The following is a 21472-nucleotide window of genomic DNA, read 5'->3' on the forward strand; positions in this document are numbered from 1 at the left end:
CATGTTAACTTTTGTGTAGTTGTGTGCCTTGTTGTTAAGTATGGCTGGATGGAAATTCGAGTTTCACTGTACCGTAATTGGTACACGTGACAGTAAACTGACCTTTAACCCTCCACGCAGACGGTACCGGAGGTCAGGGTCCAAGCCGGGTCTCTGGGACTGCTCAGCAGCTGCAGTATTACACGCCCCACGGTGTCACCCTCTTCCCATCCACTCTTCACATTACTATTATAATTGTAAAGGCCGTGCAAAAGATCAGCCATGTTTTTACCCGCAATTGACCGGACGTGGCAGGTACATTCGAGCTCCTGGCCTCACATCAGACAGAGGCCCAAAGCAGCCCCAGAAGATTCCACCGCGAAGGTGGAGTCTGAACTCTCTTGCCATGAGCTCATAAGTGACAGCAGCAGAACTAGGCCATTCAGCCCATCAGGTCTACTCTGCCGTTCAATCATGGCTGATCTATCTCTCCCTCCTAACCCAATTCTCGTGCCTTCTCCCCAAAACCCCTGACACCCGTACTAATCATGAATCAATCTATCTCTGACTTAAAAATATCCACTGACTTGGCCTCCACAGCCTTCTGTGGCAAAGAATTCCACAGATTCACCACCCTCTGACTAAAGAAATTCTTCCCCATCTCCTTCCTAAAGGAATGTCCTTTAATTCTGAGGCTATGACCTCTAGTCCTAGACTCTCCCACTAGTGGAAACATCCTCTCCACATCCACTCTATCCAAGCCTGTCCCTCAATCATTTGATTCGGGTCCATTTTACCGTAAAGTTTACATACCTTGTCATCCTGATTCCTGAAGTAATAGAACGTTTTCCCGATGAGAGAGCACCAGACCAGCTTGGAGTATCCATGTCTCACCTGCAAGGCACATGAAGAACATTGATCTATCAGAACTTTGAGTATTTAGGCCACCTTTGATGGTAAAATGAACCCGTATAATTATTTTTATATTGCACACTTTATATGCATTTCTGTAAAGAAAATGTGCAAGGAATAAAAATCAGGCTGGACCCATGGACTTCTAAACCTGGATACACAATTGGAAGAAGGGTCTCGACCGGAAACGTCACCCATTCCGTCTCTCCAGTGATGCTGCCTGTCCCGCTGAGTTACTCCAGCATTTTGTGTCTATCCACAATTGGATAAATATTTTAACCTTATACCATATTTCCATCATTAATCCTCCAGAGGAGATCAAATGCTGGCGGAGATTTAGCTTCTTGATTGCCTGGGATCAAAAAAAAATTACTTTCTACAGATTAAAATGGGAGCTCCCTCCCCCTAATTGGAAAAACATTTTCCAAATGTTAGGCACTGGGATTAGAAGCGCATCTGTTTACAATTTCATTCAGGAATGAACCAAGTAGTTAAGCTCCTTTGAGAGGAAGAATACGTGTTGGTAATTTTTGGAAAGTCATCGCGAGCACACCTTGCCTGAGCAAGAGCTCAGGTTAATTCCCGGGATGGCGGGACTGACATATGATGAAAGAATGGATCAACTGGGCTTCTATTCACTGGAATTTGGAAGGATGAGAGGGGATCTTATAGAAACATATAAAATTCTTAAGGGATTGGACAGGCTAGATGCAGGAAAAATGTTCCCAATTTTGGAGGAGGAGTCCAGAACCAGGGGTCGCAGTTTAAGAATAAGGGGTCGGCCATTTTGGACTGAGATGAGGAAAAACGTTTTCAGCCAGAGAGTTGTGAATCTGGAATTCTCTGCCATAGGTGAAAAAGTTTTTCCTCATCTCCGTTCTAAATGGCCTTTTGGGGGAGTCCAATTCACTGGATGTGTTCAAGAGAGATTTAGGTTTAAGGACAAAGCAAGAACGGGGTAGTGATTGTGGATGATCAGCCATGATCATATTGAATGGCGGTGCTGGCCCGATGGGCCTAATGGCCCATTCCTGCACCTGTATTCTATGTTTCTAAGAGCTCACCAGCACCATCCTCTAAACGGGGCAGGGTCTGGGTGTTCCTGAGCCCATCATCGGCGGCAACGTGGGGAGCGTTTTAAAGGCGTCACCGCGGATGCTCAGAGGCACGCTGTCGGCAGCTCTGCCGGCCAACAAATGGTTAACTCCGCAGCTGGGTGCGTGTATGAGGGGTGGGGAGGCACGCCAAGGTTTCAGGGGGGGGAAACTGAGCAGGAGAGACCTACGTACTAGTGGGAAGCAAACTGTTAATATGAAACTCCTCTCAGAAATAGCGGGGCAGTGGTGGGGGGAGCGGGGTGAGATGTTAAGAATTCTTCTGGCCTGGCACCTGTCCAAGTTGCTTAATTGGTTTTGCCTAAACACTGGTTTTGAATAGGCGCCAACTTAAAAGGGTTCTCTTCCATGCATCGAGACGCCCAGTGAACCATCCTCCCCACTCTTGCCTGAGTAAATATTTCATCAAGCAGCTGTTTAGTCGAAACATCTGGCAGGCGAAATGAATTCAGGGAACGTACACTCATTACAATGCGTGTGGGATTTGTTCTGTTACTGAGCTGTGCAGAGATGTTGTGCAGTGGTGCAAGTGGGCTTTGACCCCTAGTTTAGGAGTTAGGTGTGGGGCCCTTCATTGGAATGAAACTCCATGAGCGTTGCAGTGTAGATTGCATCCAGATTTTTTCTGCAAACTATTTTACGTCGAACATATAAGAGTACAGTGTAGGGAAGGAACTGGAGATCCTGGTTTGAACTGAACTAGAGTCGCTCAGCGGGACAGACAGCACCTCAGGAGAAAAGGAATAGGTGACTTTTCAGGTCTGAAGAAAGGTCTCAACCCGAAATGCCAACTATTCCTTTCCTCCAGAGAAGTTGTCTGACCCGCTGAGTGACTCCAGCCTTTTGTGTCTATCTATGATCGAATAGTACAGCACAGGAACAGGGATTTCAGCCTACAATGTCTGTGCCAAACATGACGTCTAAACCAAATCTTATCTGCCTGCACATCATCCTTATTCATCCATTCCCTGAAATCCATGTGTCTATCCAAAGATCGTTTCAATGCCACGATCATATCTGCTTCCACCCCCCCCCCCCTCTATTCAAAAAATAAACTTTTCCCGCACATCTTTAAACTTTACCCCTCTCACCTTAATAAAATAAGCCCTCTAGTATTTGACGTTTCCATTCCTGGGAAAAAAGGTTCTAACTGTCTACCCTATCTATGCCTCTCATCATTTTATAGGCCTCTCATCATTGTATACACTGGAATTTAGAAGGATGAGACGGGATCGTATCGAAACATATAAGATTATTAAGGGGTTGGACACGTTAGAGGCAGGAAACATGTTCCCAATGTTGGGGGAGTCCAGAACAAGGGGCCACAGTTTAAGAATAAGGGGTAGGCCATTTAGAACTGAGATGAGGAAAAACTTTTTCAGTCAGAGAGTTGTGAATCTGTGGAATTCTCTGCCTCAGAAGGCAGTGGAGGCCAATTGTCTGAATGCATTCAAGAGAGAGCTAGATAGAGCTCTTAAGGATAGCGGAGTCAGGGGGTATGGGGAGAAGGCAGGAACGGGGTACTGATTGAGAATGATCAGCCATGATCACATTGAATGGCGGTGCTGGCTCGAAGGGCCGAATGGCCTCCTCCTGCACCTATTGTCTATTGTCTATATACTTCTGTCGGGTCCACCCGCAACCTCCAGTGTTCCACACACAAAGCAATCCAAGTCTGCAAACATTCCCTAATCCAGGCATCATTCAGGCAAAGGAAACCAGGTAAAGCGGCAAAGAAAATGAAAGCTAAAATTAAATAACAAAATCTCCAGAATCTTTCTGCAACCCCGGCAGCCTCTGTGGTGAGGATTCAGGCTGGCACCGATGCACCAGCTTTGTTGAAGGATCGGCGAGCCGTAGATCCTCTCTCCACAGATGCTGCCTGACCTGCTGAGTATTTCCGGCAATTTTGGTGTTTTAATTAAGCAAGCCCCCTGGGCATCACACAGCCACCCCTCCTGGTTGCTATAAAGCCCCCCTGTCCACCGTAGAAGAACAAAGTGCGGGGAATGAAAGCAGCAGCTGAATCACGGGTCTGTAAACCACAGAGAAGTCCCACTCTCTGCCCACATAGCTCTTGCCCGCTTTGCCCGCTCTCAAGGTTTGACCTCTTCAGGTCACAGAGCACCCCACTGAGTCCTTGCCCAATGTCAACTATCCATTCACATCAACACTATACGTCCCATTTTATTCTCCCAACGTTCCCATCAGCCTCCCCGTAGATTGAGCTTCATGTATATGTTAGTTGCAACTTGGTGAACCCTCACCTCTCAGCCTGCATGAGTTAAAGACATGGGAAGAGACCTGGGTTCCATCCCGACTACGGGTACTGTCTGTATGGAGTTTGTACGTTCTCCCCGTGACTGCGTGGGTTTTCTCCGAAACCTTTGATCTCTCCAAAGTCGTACAGGTTTGCAGGTTAATTGGCTTGGTGTATGTGTAAACTGTCCCTCGTGTGTAGGATAGTGTTAGTGTGCGGGGATCGCTGGTCGGTGCGGACTCGGTGGGCCGAAGGGCCTGTTTCCGCACTGTATCTCTAAACTAAAACTAGGAAAAGGCCACAAAGTCACAGGGAGCAGGTGAGAACTGGACAAAGGCAGCCCTGACCCCAGGTCTCCGGGAACGGTTGACCTCTGCTGGCCATGTGCACTGGGGGCTGGGAACAGTCAGTGTGAAGGACCAGAGATCCCAGGTCTTCAGCCCTGTACTCTGGACCTCAGATGCTCAGCTTCATGTTCATCGAGGCATACAACATAGTCGCAGCCACAGAGACGTACAACACCGAAACAGGTCCTTCAGCCCACCAAGCCCGTGTTGGCCAGCAACCATCCTTCTGCACTAATCCCACTGTATTCTCATCTTTCCCCACCCCAACCGGTGGCGGCACGGTGGCGCAGCGGTAGAGTTGCTGCCTTACAGCGAATGCAGCGCCGGTGACTTGGGTTCGATCCTGACTACGGGCGCCGTCTGTACGGAGTTTGTACGTTCTCCCCGTGACCTGCGTGGGTTTTCTCCGAGATCTTCGGTTTCCTCCCACACTCCAAAGACGTACAGGTGTGTAGGTTAATTGGCTGGGCAAATGTTTAAAAAAAATTGCCCCTAGGGTGTGTAGGATAGTGTTAACGTGCAGGGTTCGCTGGGCGGTGCGGACCCGGTGGGCCGAAGGGCCTGTTTCCGCACTGTATCTCTAAATCTGTATCTCTAAAAATGCAACCAGATTCTACCACTCACCTGTACATGTTTGGGACTATTTTACAAAGGCCAATTAACCTACCGACCCGTATTTCTTTGGCATGTGGACGGAAACCGGAACATTCGGAGGAAACACAAGTAGTCACGCAGAGAATGTGCAAACTCCATGCAGAAGTCAAGATTGAACTGGATCGCTGTAGCTGTCTCAGTTTTCCCACTGATGTCCTTGGGGCTTCAAGATGGTCGCTACACGATCCTCAGTACGAAATTTGGTCAGAGCACTCCCCGAAAGAGGTCAAGAATTCTTCCCATGTCTGCCCGAGGGAGCTGGTAACTCCCTGGGGCAGTGGCTCACCCAAAATGGACCCTCTCCATCCCTGCAACGTGACGACCCTGGACCCATCTACTGCAACTCCAAGGCTTGGATCAAGGCGGACCCTGAGGGCAACATGCAAACTCCACACAATGCAGTACTGAAGTTGTGAGGCAGCAGCTCGACTAAATGTGTCACTCCATCAGGGAACGGGCTGATAAGACCCCGAAATGCTGGAGTAACTCAGCGGGACAGGCAGCGACTCTGGAGAGAAGGGATGGGAGACGTTTCAGGTTCAGACGGCTGCCGCCTGCCCTCAAAGCGCACTGGGTTGGGACGCGGTAGTGTGGGCGACCACAGTGCCGGGCACTTTCACTACAAGTAGCGTCACACCCGCACACTGACAATTAGAAATGTATTCACACGGTGCGTCAGCCTTTTAACATCGTGTGCAGAAAACTGATCCCCTCCACCAGAATGAAAATGAATGCCACTTCCTGTCCTTTCATGGTACACACGGACTGCCCCCCCCGGTCGTTGCTCTCAACCCTCCCCCACTGATGTCTACCCCACCCTGATCATCCCCCCTATGCAACCACCCCCCCATGACCCCTGGTGCACGCCTTGCTAGAGCCCCAGGGCACTGGTCCACCCTCTCTGCCTTGGTCTCGTACACAAGAGAATAGGTCGCACGGGTTCCCCGCACCCAGACCCTTGATGCCAGTGATAGAAACATAACAAATAGGAGCAGGAGGAGGCCATTTGGCCCTTCAAGCCAGCACCGCCATTCATTGTGATCATGGCTGATCATCCACAATCAGTAACCCGTGCCTGCCTTCTCCCCATATCCCTTGATCCCGCTTGCCCCTAGAGCTCTATCTCACTCTCTTTTAGATTCATCCAGGGAATTGGCCTTCACTGCCCTCTGTGACAAAGAATTCCACAAATTCACAACTCTCTGGATGAAAAAGTTTTTTCTCACCTCAGTTTTAAATGGCCTCCCCTTTATTCTTAGACAGTGGCCTATGGTTCGGGACTCCCACAACAATGGGAACATTTTTGCCGCATCTAGCTTGTCCAGTCCTTTTATAATTTTATACATTTTTGTAAGATCCCCTCTCATCCTTCTAAATTTCAGTGAGAAAGCCCAGTCTTTCCAATCTTTCCTCATATGACAGTCCCGCAATCCCAGGGTTGAACCTGGTGAACCTACGCTGCACTGCCTCAATAGCAAGGACGTCCTTCCTCAAATTTGGAGACCAAAACTGCACAATGTACTCCAGGTGCGGTCTCACAGGGCATTGGTGAGCCCACACCTGGAGTATTGCGTACAGTTTTGGTCTCCTAATCTGAGGAAAGACATTCTTGCCATAGAGGGAGTACAGAGAAGGTTCACCAGATTGATTCCTGGGATGGCAAGACTTTCATATGAAGAAAGACTGCATAGACTCGGCTTGTACTCGCTGGCATTTAGAAGATTGAGGGGGGATCTTATAGAAACTTACAAAATTCTTAAGGGGTAGGACAGGCTAGATGCAGGAAGATTGTTCCCGATGTTTGGGAAGTCCAGAACAAGGGGTGACAGTTTAAGGATAAGGGGGAAGTCTTTTAGGACCGAGATGAGAAAGTTTTTTTTCACATAGAGAGTGGTGAATCTGTGGAATTCCCTGCCACAGAAGGTAGTTGAGGCCAGTTCATTGGCTATATTTAAGAGGGAGTTAGATGTGGCCCTTGTGGCTAAAGGGATCGGGGGTATGGAGAGAAGGCAGGTACGGGATACTGAGTTGGATGATCAGCCATGATCATATTGAATGGCGGTGCAGGCTTGAAGGGCCGAATGGCCTACTCCTGCACCTATTTTCTATGTTTCTATGTCTTACTAGGGCCCGGTACAATTGCAGAAGGACCTCTTTGCTCCGGTACTCAACTCCTCTCCCCCTGTGTGCGCTGGCATTCCCAGGGGAGGGCGGGAGGTGGCGGGGGGGGGGCAATGGCCGGGGCAGGTGGTTAGGAGCGCGGTACCTTGGTGAGCCAGCCGTGGACGGAGGGCTTCCACTGGGCGTGAGCGGCGGTGGGGCTGGCCAGCTGCACCTTCAGCAGGTTCTGCAGGACGCGGATCCACTCCTCCAGGATGTTGGGCGAGTCTGCCGTCAGGTAGTACGTGCGGCTCTCCGTCACCAGCTGCAGCAGGGTGGAACCACAAGCAATCACTGGCCCGGTCTGGGGAAGGCTCCCGGCACGACACCTCGCTTCTTTAGTTTACTTGAGTTTAGATTTAGAGATACAGCACTGAAACAGGCCCTTCGGCCCACCGGGTCCGTGCCGCCCAGCGATCCCCGCACACTAACACTATCCTACACCCACTAGGGACAATTTTTACATTTGCCCAGCCAATTAACCTACATACCTGTACGTCTTTGGAGTGTGGGAGGAAACCGAAGATCTCGGTGAAAACCCTCGCAGGTCACGGGGAGAACGTACAAACTCCATACAGTACAGCACCCGTAGTCGGGATCGAACCCGGGCTGCATTGGCTGTAAGGCAGCAACTCTACCGCTGCGCCACCGTGCCGGCCTCTGACCGCTCCCTCCACAGATGCTGCCTGACCCACTGAGATTACTCAGGGTTCCTGCATCTGCAGACCCGTATCCCCACTGTGGGAGTCCCTCACACGGCACCATGAAGCAGCCCGCCTGCACTGCCACTGTGTGGAGTACGGGGGAATACTGGTCTCACCACACCTCCCCGCTCGGGCGCAAGGATAATAGACCGGACCGCCTCGTTCTACCGCCACTGTCTCCAGTGTGATCGATGGTTGGAGGTCTGACGTGCACGTCAGGAAAGGCAAGGGCGGGCAGTGAAAGCCTTGGTGGACGAGGTTGATGTGGGGGAGATCTGTGAAAGGGGGTGAGGTTTAGAGAGTGAACGCCAGAGAGGGGGCAGTAACTGGAGATACAATGCCGGGCGCTGCGGTGTGGAAGGCCAGGACAGGGCTGGAGAACGAGGGCGGCGGAGCCTGTGGTACTGGGAAGGGAAGACTTTACTGTGCCAACAGCGAGCGTTGGCGGGTGGGCGGACGGTGGCGCAGCGGTAGAGTTGCTGCCTTACATCACTTACAGCGCCGGAGACCCAGGTTCAATCCCAACTGCGGGTGCTGTCTGTACGGAGTTTTCCCCCGGGATCTTTGGTTTCCTCCCACTCTCCAAAGACGTACAGGTTTGTAGGATAATTGGCTTGGTATAAGTGTAAAAATTGTCCCTAGTGTGTGTGTGTGTGTGTGTCTGTGTGTGTGGGCTGTGTGTGTGTGTGTGTGTGTGTGTGCACGCTGTGTGTGTGTGTGTGTGTGTGTGGGCTGTGTGTGTGTGTGTGTGCGCGCTGTTTGTGTGTGTGTGTGTGTGTGTGTGTGGGCTGTGTGTGTGTGTGTGTGTGTGGGCTGTGTGTGTGTGTGTGCGGGCTGTGTGTGTGTGTGTGTGTGTGTGGGCTGTGTGTGTGTGTGTGTATGTGGGCTGTGTGTGTGTGTGTGCGCGCTGTGTGTGTGTGTGTGTGTGGGCTGTGTGCGTGTGTGGGCTGTGTGTGTGTGGGCTGTGTGTGTGTGTGTGTGTGTGTGGGCTGTGCGTGCGTGTGTGTGTGTGTGTGTGTGCGTGTGTGTGTGGGCTGTGTGTGTGTGTGTGTGTGTGCGTGCGTGCGTGCATGCGTGTGTGCGTGTGTGCGTGTGTGTGGGATAGTGTTAATGTGCGCGGGTTGCTGGTTGGCGCGGACTCGGTTGGGCGATGGGCCTGTTTGCACACTATCTCTAAACTAAACTAAACTTGTGGGGGAGTAGAGCTATGGGAGATCCCATCGCCATGGGGTTGAAAGCAGGAGAAGGTTGCGTCGGGGGTTAATGGGCGCGGCGGCACTGAATGATGCGTGCGGGGTTACTGCCAGCGTGGGGAAGGCCGGGTGCATCCAGTGGTCGACGGCTCCTCACCTGGAAGGTCTGTGCTCCCTCCCCACGCACGACACGGCAGGAGGAGCCGAGCTCGATCCGGCCCTGGGGCTTCCTGATGACGTCACTCTGAATGCACAAGGTGGTCATAGAGTCATAGAGTGATACAGTGTGGAAACAGGCCCTTCAGCCCAACTCACCCACACCGCCAACATGGCCCAGCTACACTAGTCCCACTTGCCTGCGCTTGGTCCATATCCCTCCAAACCCGTCCTATCCATGTACCTGTCAAACTGCTTCTTAAACGATGGGACAGTCCCAGCCTCAACTACCTCCTCTGGCAGCTTGTTCCATACACCCACCACCCTCTGTGTGAAAAAGTTACCCCTCAGATCCCTATTAAATCTTTTCCCCTTCACTGTGAACCTATGTCCTCTGGGCAAGACACTCTGTGCATCTACCCGATCTATTCCTCTCATGATTTTATACACCTCTATAAGATCACCCCTCATCCTCCTGCGCTCCAAAGAATAGAGCCTGCTCAACCTCTCCCTGTAGCTCACACCCACTAGTCCTGGCAACTTCCTCGTAAATCTTTTCTGAATCCTTTCAAGCTTGACAACATAATGGTCCTTGGGAATTATCGCCCAGACAAAGAATTGGATCCCCTGCTGGCCAACTGAACCCAGTCTCAGTGCACCTCGACCTCCCCCTGATCCTGGCAGGGCTACTTACGGGTGACTTGTAGTACAAGATCTCGCTGTTCCTCAGCATAAACCATCTCCTCTTCCACGTCCTGACTTGGCCTCCCATCTTCAGCAGGTAGCCAGACTTTTCTAAAGGCTCCTGCAAGCAACACAAGATGGCGGACGGGTCAGCCTGCCTGCCGAGGAGGAAGCTCGCGTCTCAGGAGCACAGGAGTGAGTAGGGAATTGGCTGGTAGGTCGGGCAGCTACCCAGAGTGGTCCTCAAATCCCAGGCGGCGCAAGAGGCCGGGAGGGAAAACATTAAGCCCGCTCTCTGAGGGCAGGAACAACAAAATGGGCAGCTCAAGCAACCGCAGCAAAGCCTAGGGGCGTGTCAGAGGTCACAAGATTACACATTCTGCCCAGTTATGTGGCGGGGAAGTCATGTCACGTGGACGGAGGTGAAAGGCCACAAAGTGGTTGTGATACAGCTTCGTGAGGCACAAAGTGAACCAAGAGGGCAGTAGGAATGCAAGACACTTTGGTTTTCAAATCCTTCCTCCACAATTGCACAATTAGTTTAGTTTACAAACTAGACCAAGTGGACCCGTTGGGCCCAAACCTCTCCTGCATTGGTGCAGCACCCTCTCCTCCGCCCCTCTCCTCCGCCCCTCCCCCTCCTCTCTCCCCCTCCCTCCCCCCCACTCTATCCCCCCTAATACATCCTCCTCCCCTCCCCCCTCCCTCCCTAGGAGATAGATTTAAACTTTAAAATTTTGAATAACTTAAAAAATATAACACCGATTTCAATGAAACTTCTTCAATTAGCACCAAAGGGACGACGGTGAGTAAGGTGGGCCTAAAATTGTCGCGCTATCGCGTACCGTTTTGGCTGGAGTTCAGGAACAAACAAACAAACAAACAAGAGCCAGAGAATGACTAGTTATTAACACCCAAAAGGGCCTGGTGAAGTGGTTTGTAATAGTGTGGGAAATAGGACTGATGCAGTTTGTTGTCTCGGCTCCAAAACCCCACTCCCCTCCTTTTCCCACCCAGCTCCCCACCTGCTGAGCTCCTCTGATCATTTAATGCTGGTGACTGTTCCTCTGCTCAGGGTCCAACACACTACTCACGTTGCTGTTGCTCTCAGCAGAGTAGACGGAGCAGGTCCTGAGGAGCTTGTGCTCGGGCTCGGAATAATCGCTGTCCACCGAGCAGGCATCAGGAGGGATGGCGTAATCGTTTTCCGAGCTGACGGAGGACATGGAGACACCTGTGGAGAGAGACACGCCGTGAATCCCTCCCCCCGCACCTCACTCCCGAGCACGCGGTGGAACAAGGCAACTGCTGCCACAGGGACCAGTGAAGAGATGGCTTGGCCACTCAACGAGATCAACAGACAACTCCATGGTCACATGCCTCATCGTGGATAAGTGTGAGGTTATCCACTTTGGTGGTAAGAATAGGAAGGCAGAGTATTATCTGAATGGTGTCAAGTTAGGAAAAGGGGACGTACAACGAGATCTGGGTGTCCTAGTGCATCAGTCACTGAAAGGAAGCATGCAGGTACAGCAGGCAGTGAAGAAAGCCAATGGAATGTTGGCCTTCATAACAAGGGGAGTTGAGTATAAGAGCAAATAGGTCCTTCTGCAGTTGTACAGGGCCCTAGTGAGACCGCACCTGGAGTACTGTGTGCAGTTTTGGTCTCCAAATTTGAGGAAGGATATTCTTGCTATTGAGGGCGTGCAGCGTAGGTTTACTAGGTTAATTCCCGGAATGGCGGGACTGTCGTATGTTGAAAGACTGGAGCGACTAGGCTTGTATACACTGGAATTTAGAAGGATGAGAGGGGATCTTATCGAAACGTATAAGATTATTAAGGGGTTGGACACGTTAGAGGCAGGAAACATGTTCCCAATGTTGGGGGAGTCCAGAACAAGGGGCCACAGTTTAAGAATAAGGGGTAGGCCATTTAGAACGGAGATGCGGAAAAACTTTTTCAGTCAGAGAGTTGTGAATCTGTGGAATTCTCTGCCTCAGAAAGCAGTGGAGGCCAATTCTCTGAATGCATTCAAGAGAGAGCTAGATAGAGCTCTTAAGGATAGCGGAGTCGGGGGGTATGGGGAGAAGGCAGGAACGGGGTACTGATTGAGAATGATCAGCCATGATCACATTGAATGGCGGTGCTGGCTCGAAGGGCCAAATGGCCTCCTCCTGCACCTATTGTCTATTGTCTATTGTCGTCTGTAACTCATTTGCACCTAACTCACACCTAACAATGGCCTGTATCATCCTTTATCATCGTTACTTGTTCGATATCTCGCTCCATCACCATCTATATCACCCCAGGCTCTCAGTCTGAAGAAGGGTCTCGACCCGAAACGTCACCTATTCCTTTTCTCCAGAGATGCTGCCTGACCCGCTGACTTACTCCAACCCTTTATGTCAGACTCCATCCACTACAACTTCCACAACCTTTTCAGAATACGATCAGTCGTGGACAGATCAAGAAATCTTCGACTGAGTTCCAGTCTCATAGCATCCGGTCTTGGAGGGGAGGATGCTCCTCAAACTGCGGAGCATCCTGGACAACACAGCTCACCCCCTCCATGACACACTGGTCAACCTGAGGAGCACCTTCAGCAACAGACTGGTTCCACCAAGATGCAGCACAGAACGCCACAGGAGATCCTTCTGCCCTGTGGCTATCAAACTGTACAACTCCTCCCCCTTCTGTCGTGGGGTAGACTGAGACTGACTCCCCCCTCCCTCCCCAATCTTTGCACATCCCCAATCCTTTCCGCTCATCACGTTAATTTCATGTTTCTTATCATCGAATCAGAGTGATACAGCGTGGAAACAGGCCCTTTGGCCCAACTCACCCACACCGGCCAACATGTCCCAGCTACCCTAGTCCCACTTGCCCGCACTTGGTCCATATCCCTCCAAACCTATCCTATCCATGTACCTGTCCAACTGTTTCTTAAACGATGGGATAGTCCCAGCCTCAACTACCTCCTCTGGCAGCTTGTTCCATACACCCACCACCCTTTGTGTGAAAAATGTTACCCCTCGGATTCCTATTAAATCTTTTCCACTTCACCTTGAACCTGTGTCCTCTGGTCCTCAATTCCACCACTCTGGGTAAAAGACTCTGTGCATCTACCCGATCTATTCCTATATGATCTTATACACCTCTATAAGATCACCCCTCATCCTCCTGCGCTCCATGGAACAGAGACCCAGCCTACTCAACCTCTCCCTATAGGTCACACCCTCTAGTCCTGGCAACATCCTCGTAAATCTTTTCTGAATGTGTCTTTTTGTTTTATGACTGTTGGCAGATCAATTTGCCTCCTGGGATGAATAAAGTTCTATGGTATTGGTATCTCGAGGAGCGGGAAAGTCAGACGTCCACCATGCTGTCTCAGGGGAACACATTGCAACAAACAGCCCAGCACGAAACTCTGGTCTCTCGTCCTCACTTCATGACATTCGTTGACCTTGTAAATTGGACCACCTCTGCCAGAGGGGGTTGCCACCAGCTACTCTACCCCTCAGAGCTTAGAAACATAGAAACATAGAAAATAGGTGCAGGAGTAGGCCATTCGGCCCTTCGAGCCTGCACCGCCATTCAATATGATCATGGCTGATCATCCAGCTCAGTAGCCTGTACCTGCCTTCTCTCCATACCCCCTGATCCCTTTAGCAAAAAGGGCCACATCTAACTCCCTCTTAAATATAGCCAATGAACTGGCCTCAACTACCTTCTGTGGCAGAGAATTCCACAGACTCACCACTCTCTGTGTGAAGAAATGTTTTCTCATCTCGGTCCTAAAAGACTTCCCCCTTATCCTTAAGCTGTGATCCCTGGTTCTGGACTCCCCCAACATCGGGAACAATCTTCCCGCATCTAGCCTCTCCAACCCCTTAAGAATTTTATATGTTTCTATAAGATCCCCCCTCAGTCTTCTAAATTCCAGCGAGTACAAGCCCAGTCTATCTAGTCTTTCCTCATATGTAAGTCCCGCCATCCCAGGGATCAATCTGGTGAACCTTCTCTGTACTCCCTCTAAGGCAAGAATGTCTTTCCTCAGGTTAGGAGACCAAAACTGCACACAGTACTCCAGGTGCGGTCTCACCAAGGCCCTGTACAACTGCAGCAGAACCTCCCTGCTCCTAAACTCAAATCCTCTTGCTATGAATGCCAACATACCATTCGCTTTCTTCACTGCCTGCTGCACCTGCATGCTTGCTTTCAATGACTGGTGCACCATGACACCCAGGTCACGTTGCATCTCCCCTTCTCCCAATCGGTCACCATTCAGGTAATACTCTGCTTTCCTGTTCTTGCCGCCAAAGTGGATAACCTCACATTTATCCACATTATATTGCATCTGCCATGCATTTGCCCACTCGCCTAATCTATCCAAGTCACTCTGCAGCCTCCTAGCATCCTCCTCGCAGCTAACACTGCCACCCAGCTTCGTGTCATCCGCAAACTTAGAGATGTTGCATTCAATTCCCTCATCCAAATCATTAATATACACTGTAAATAACTGGGGTCCCAGCACTGAGCCTTGCGGTACCCCACTAGTCACTACCTGCCATTCCGAAAAGGACCCGTTTATTCCTACTCTTTGCTTCCTGTCCGCCAACCAATTTTCTATCCACCTCAACACTGAACCCTCAATACCGTGTGCTTTAAGTTTGTACACCAATCTCCTATGTGGGACCTTGTCGAAGGCCTTCTGAAAGTCCAGATATAACACATCGACTGGTTCTCCCTTATCCACTCTACTAGTTACATCCTCAGCCCACCCGCTGACAGCTTCGTGGCAGAATCCCAGAGTGGTTATGGCACAGAAGGAGGCCATCTGTACATTGGAGGTATTCAGTCAGTTCCACTCTCTTGATCTCTCTCCACAGATCAGTTCCCTTTTAAATGCTACATTTTGAATCTGTTTCTACCACTAGCTTCAAGGTCAGAGGGGAAACGTTGAAAGGGAATATGCAGGGCCAGTTTTTTTTGTTTAAATACAGAGAAGTGGTAAGTGATTGGAACATACTGTCAAGGGCGGTGGTGTAAGTTGATACGACAAGCTGGATGCAGGAAAAATGTTCCCAATGTTGGGCGAGTCCAGAGCCAGGGGCCACAGTCTTAGAATAAAGGGGAGGCCATTTAAAACTGAGGTGAGAAGGAACTTTTTCACCCAGAGAGTTGTGAATTTGTGGAATACTCTGCCACAGAGGGCAGTGGAGGCCAAATCACTGGATGAATTTAAGAGAGAGTTAGACAATAGACAATAGACAATAGACAATAGGTGCAGGGGTAGGCCATTCAGCCCTTCGAGCCAGCACCGCCATTCAATGCGATCATGGCTGATCGCTCTCAATCAGTACCCCGTTCCTGCCTTCTCCCCATACCCCTTCACTCCGCTATCCTTAAGAGCTCTATCCAGCTCTCTCGTGAAAGCATCCAACGAACTGGCCTCCACCGCCTTCTGAGGCAGAGAATTCCACACCTTCACCACTCTCTGACTGAGATAGAGCTCTGGGGGCTAGTGGAATCAAGGGATATGGGGAGAGGTTGGGCATAGGTTACTGATTGTGGATGATCAGCCATGATCACAATGAATGTCGGTGCTGGCTCGAAGGGTCGAATGGCCTCCTCCTGCACCTATTTTCTATGTTTCTATGACAGTGATGTTTAAGAGGCTTGAAGATAGCCACAGGAATATGCAGTGAGTGGAGGGCAATGGAGCACATGCAGGCAGAGGAGATTAGGTTTAATTTGTTCAGCACAGTCTTTGTGGGCCAAAGGGCCTATTCCTGTGCTGACCTGTTCTGTGTTCCACGATGCCCATTCCAGACCGTAACTTTGCGCTGTGTGAGAAGTTGTTCTTGTCATTTTCGGTTCTTTTTGCTAACCACCCTCTGTTTCTTCCACCCGTGGGAACCGTGGGAACGCAGGACATTGAAGGGCACATCACGTTACAGGTCCTTCGGCCCACAAGGTCTGTGCTGAACATGACGCTGAATTAAAGGTATCTCGTCTGTCTGCCTGCGTGTGCGTGCGTGCGTGGTCCACCCACCCAGTGCATTAAATTATTATTCCCCTGCATATTTACTAGGTTGATTCCTGGAATGGCGGGACTGTCATATGTTGAAAGACTGGAGCGACTAGGCTTGTACACACTGGAATTTAGAAGGATGAGAGGGGATCTTATCGAACCGTATAAGATTATTAAGGGGTTGGACACGTTAGAGGCAGGAAACATGTTCCCAATGTTGGGGGAGTCCAGAACCAGGGGCCACAGTTTAAGAATAAGGGGTAGGCCATTTAGAACGGAGATGAGGAAAGACGTTTTCAGTCAGAGAGTTGTGAATCTGTGGAATTCTCTGCCTCAGAAGGCAGTGGAGGCCAATTCTCTGAATGCATTCAAGAGAGAGCTAGATAGAGCTCTTAAGGATAGCGGAGTCAGGGGGTATGGGGAGACGGCAGGAACGGGGTACTGATTGAGAATGATCAGCCATGATCACATTGAATGGCGGTGCGTACAGGCTCGAAGGGCCGAATGGCCTCCTCCTGCAACTATTGTCTATTGTCATATGTATTTGAAACACTGCCCCTGGTGGAGGGGAGGTGGAAGGGAGTGGTCTGCAAGTCGGGTCCCGCTGATCACCCACCTCTTTTGACGGCTCTGGGGCTGCCGGGGCCGTTGGTTTTCCTGGACTCGGATCCCGCCGTGGACGTCCGGAAGCTGGCCTGGGAGCAGCTGTCGTCATCGGATCCCGAGGACTCATCCGGGAAGGGAACGTTGCTGATCTGTGTGGCCTTCTGAAAAGTTTCATCGGGATAACCACAGTCACTTTCAACGGCAACAACACATCCGCCACACACTAACCTGTCAGGACCCCAGCTCACTGCCTGGGGGCAGAGCATCAGGGTCGTGGAGAATCATAGAAAATAGGTGCAGGAGGAGGACATTTGGCCCTTTGAGCCAGCACCGCCATTCATTGAGATCGTGGCTGACCGTCCACAATCAGTAACCCGTGCCTGCCTTCTCCCCATATCCCTTGATTCCACTACCCCCGAGAGCTCTATCTAACTCTCTCTTAAATCCATCCAGTGAATTGGCCTCCACTGCCCTCAGTGGCAGAGAATTCCACAAATTCACAACTCTCTGGGTGAACTTTTTTTTTCTCACCTCAGTTTTAAATGGCCTCCCCTTTATTCTTGGACTGTGTGGCCCCTGGTTCTGGACTCGCCCAACGTTGGGAACATGTTTCCTGCATCTAGCTTGCCCAGTCCTTTTATAATTGTATACGTCTCTATCAGATCCCCTCGCATCCGTCTAAATTCCAGTGAATACAAGCCCAATCTTTCCTCATATGACAGTCCCGCCATCCCGGGGATTAACCTGGTGAACCTACGCTGCACTGCCTCAATAGTAAGGATGTCCTTCCTCAAATTAGGAGACCAAAACTGCACTCAATGCCAATTCTGCACAAATTAACTGTTACTATCAGCAGCTCAAAGGTTAAGGGAAGGATAATTTTAAAAAGTTGTCTTTAAGGCAATGTAAAGATGTGGGGATGATAGGGAGTGGGTACATGGAACGATCTGCCAGAAGCTCTTCAAGTGGGTACGATTACATTGGTTTAAGAATTATTTGGACAGCTACACAGAAATCAAAAGGTTTTAGAGAGAGATGAACCAAATGCAGGCAAATGGGACTAGCTCAGATAGACATCTGGGGTGAGTTGGACTCTCTGACTCAAATGTTTTTGTAGCTTGAGTCATCGTAGAATCATGGAAATACTATCTGGAAACATGCCCTACGGTCCACTAACCATCAAGCCCGCATTTACAGTAATCCTACCCAAACCCATTTTATTCTCCCCACATTCCCATCAACTCCCTCCAGCTTCTAACACACTTGCACACGAGGGACAGTTTTACAGAACCAATTCACCTTGCTTGCCTAAGGGAGCCGAGAGGAAACTGGAGCAACTGGAGGAAATTACAATGGTCACAGGAAGAACGTGAACGCTCCACACAGACAGACAGCACAGGACGTCAGGATTATTGCAGGTCATAGAGTGATACAGTGTGGAAACGGGCCCTTCGGCCCAACTTGCCCACACCGGCCAACAATGTCCCAGCTACACTCGTCCCACCTGCCTGCACTTGGCCCATATCCCTCCAAACCTGTCCTATCCATGTACCTGTCTAACTGTTTCTTAAATGCTGGGATAAACCGAGCCTCAACAACCTCCTCTGGCAGCTTGTTCCATACAACCACCACCCTTTGTGTGAAAAAGTTGCAATAGACAATAGACAATAGGTGCAGGAGGAGGCCATTCGGCCCTTCGAGCCAGCACTGCCATTCAATGTGATCATGGCTGATCATTCTCAATCAGTACCCCGTTCCTGCCTTCTCCCCATACCCCCTGACTCCGCTATTCTTAAGAGCTCTATCTAGCTCTCTCTTGAATGCCTCTCAAATTCTTTAAATTTGAAAACTAAAACCCTAAAACCCTAACCCCTTAAGTCGTTTTCACTGCACCTTAAACCTATGTCCTCTGGCCCTCGATTCCCCTACTCTGGGCAAGACACTGTGCGTCTACCCGATCTATTCCTCTCATGATCTTACACACCTCTATAAGATCACCCCCCCATCCTCCTGTGGTCCAAGGTTGCCAGCATTTCTAATCACACCTTCATCGTACAGTGTTTGATTAATGTGCTTCACCTGTTTTCAAATATGATCCTGTCTACATTCAAGTGGGAAGTTTTTCAATTTAAATTTCTGTTTGCTTAATTCCACACTGTGCACCAAAATAAAAATAATAAACATTTTTATTGGACAAAAACTCACGTGCTGCAGTTGTTTGTGCATGCATGGATGTTTCTAGCTGAATAGATAAGGGGTGAACCAGTGGATGTATGTGGCATTTGGAAAGGCTTTTGATAAGGTGGCTTTGAGCAGACGAGTCTGGGGGTGGGTGGGTTTCGGTCAGGGATTAAGCACTGGTTATCCCACAGGACGCGGAGGACGAGAGTGAACAGGTCGTTCTCAGGCTGGCCGGGTTGTGACTGGTGAGGTGAGGCATGGATCGATGCTGGGAGGCTGCAAGGGCCACTGTTGGAGGCACTGAGGCAGGTGGTCACAGCAGTCCATCTGCCTGCCTTCATGACCCTTTCTCACTAGGCCTCACTGTGCGACGGCAACCCCGGCCTCAACAAGTCCCTGCGGCAGACACAAAAAGCTGGAGTAACCCGGCGGGACGGGCAGCATCTCTGGAGAGAAGGAATGGGTGACGTTTCGGGTCGCGACCCTTCTTCGGACCCTGGCCTCAACAAGTCGCTGTGGTACCCGCGGCCTCACCGTGACCCACCCACCACCAGTAACCCCGGCTCCGGCCTCACCACGACCCACCCTTAGGGTTGCCAACTATTTCACTCCCAAATAAGGGACAAAAGGTGACGTCGCCGCCCCGCGCGCCACGTGACCTCAACCAGCCTGTGGCCACGTGCTCCCACTCCACCAATGGCGGCTGCCCGGGCCGGGAGGTGGGTTTCTACGCATCCTCCATTAGGTAGCGCCCGGGCCTACACTGTCCGGGCCTACAATGGCACCCGGGCCTACAGTGTCCAGGCCTACAGTGTCCAGGCCTACAGCGCCCCCCCCGGGCCTAATACGGGACAAGGGCGGTCCCGTACGGAACAAACCAATTTAGCCCAATATACGGGATGTACCGGCTAATACGGGACAGTTGGCAACCCTACTCACCCTCCACCCCGGCCTCACAATGTCCCTGTGGTAACATGGACCTCACCCAAGATACCCCAAGGGGAAGGAAGAGTCCTCACTGAGTTCCCTGAGGCTCACACCTGGCCTGCAGCTTACAGCAAACCAGTCCTCTTCCTTGTGTAGGAAAAAAAACCCAGATGCTGGTTTAAATCAAAGGTATTTATTCACAAAATGCTGGAGTAACTCAGCGGGTCAGGCAGCATCTCGGGAGAGAAGGAATGGGTGACGTTTCGGGTCGAGACCTGAAAAGTCACCCATTCCGTCTCTCCCGAGACGCTGCCTGACCCGCTGAGTTACTCCAGCATTTTGTGTCTACCAGTCCTATTTCTTACCCCTTTCAAGGTGGTGTAGACAGGAACGGTCACGTTCTTATAGATGAGGTGAGCGAAGGGGCCAGACGTGAGATTCGCAGGGAGATTCGACACTGAAGAATGAAGCAGACAAGCGGAGAAGGTTAACAGATGAAGAGCTGCCGGCTCCGCTTACACCCTGAACAGTCCCGCCCTTGGGCCACAACCCTGAACTTCTGACCGCGATCCCATCGATGTCTACATATTATGTTGTGCTGCTGCAAGTAAGAATCCCATTGTTCTATCTGGGACAGAGGACAACACAACATGAAGAAGGGTCTTGACCCGAAACGTCACCCATTCCTTCTCTCCTGAGATGCTGCCTGACCTGCTGAGTTACTCCAGCATTTTGTGAAATAAATACCTTCGATTTGTACCAGCATCTGCAGTTATCTTCTTATTTTACAACACAACATGAGACAGACACAAAATGCTGGAGTAACTCAGCGGGACAGGCAGCATCTCTGGAGAGAAGGAATGGGTGACGTTTCAGGGTCGAGACCTCTTCTTCCGACTGAAGACGGGACTCGACCCGAAACGTCACCCATTCCTTCTGGGTTCCTGGAAGAAAAGATGGGTTAGGGATCAAACCCGTTACTGCCTGCCCCTCCTCACCCCGCCCTCCTCACCCCGCCCCCCCTCACTCTGCCCCTCCTCACCCCGCCCCTCCAGACCCTGCCCCTCCTCACCCTGCCCCTCCACACCCTGCCCCACACCCTGCCCCCCCTCACCCCCCCCTCCACACCCTGCCCCTCCACACCCTGCCCCTCCTCACCCTGCCCCTCCACACCCTGCCCCTCCTCACTCTGCCCCTCCACACCCTGCCCCTCCACACCCTGCCCCTCCACACCCTGCCCCTCCTCACTCTGCCCCTCCACACCCTGCCCCTCCACACCCTGCCCCTCCTCACCCCGCCCTCCTCACCCCGCCCCCCCTCACCCTGCCCCTCCTCACCCCGCCCCTCCAGACCCTGCCCCTCCTCACCCTGCCCCTCCACACCCTGCCCCCCCTCACCCCCCCCTCCACACCCTGCCCCTCCACACCCTGCCCCTCCTCACCCTGCCCCTCCACACCCTGCCCCTCCACACCCTGCCCCTCCACACCCTGCCCCTCCACACCCTGCCCCTCCTCACCCTGCCCCTCCACACCCTGCCCCTCCTCACCCTGCCCCTCCAC

At 51.2% G+C, this 21472-nt stretch overlaps 1 protein-coding gene across 2 annotated transcripts in view; it reads right to left on the reverse strand.

The window, feature by feature from the left end:
• Positions 1 to 21472, reverse strand: part of plekhh1 (pleckstrin homology domain containing, family H (with MyTH4 domain) member 1) — a 142299-nt gene that overhangs the window by 44212 nt on the left and 76615 nt on the right. For both annotated transcript variants that reach the window (XM_078406159.1, XM_078406158.1), the window contains 7 exons: positions 20279 to 20370; positions 16816 to 16966; positions 11259 to 11398; positions 10175 to 10285; positions 9482 to 9568; positions 7534 to 7692; positions 793 to 873 (listed from right to left, as the gene is read on the reverse strand). In XM_078406159.1, the coding sequence (XP_078262285.1) occupies positions 793 to 873; positions 7534 to 7692; positions 9482 to 9568; positions 10175 to 10285; positions 11259 to 11398; positions 16816 to 16966; positions 20279 to 20370 (821 nt within the window). The remainder of the gene's footprint in view (positions 1 to 792; positions 874 to 7533; positions 7693 to 9481; positions 9569 to 10174; positions 10286 to 11258; positions 11399 to 16815; positions 16967 to 20278; positions 20371 to 21472) is intronic.

The sequence above is a fragment of the Rhinoraja longicauda genome, chromosome 10 (assembly GCF_053455715.1).
Source record: "Rhinoraja longicauda isolate Sanriku21f chromosome 10, sRhiLon1.1, whole genome shotgun sequence".
Classification (NCBI taxonomy): Eukaryota; Metazoa; Chordata; class Chondrichthyes; order Rajiformes; family Arhynchobatidae; genus Rhinoraja; species Rhinoraja longicauda.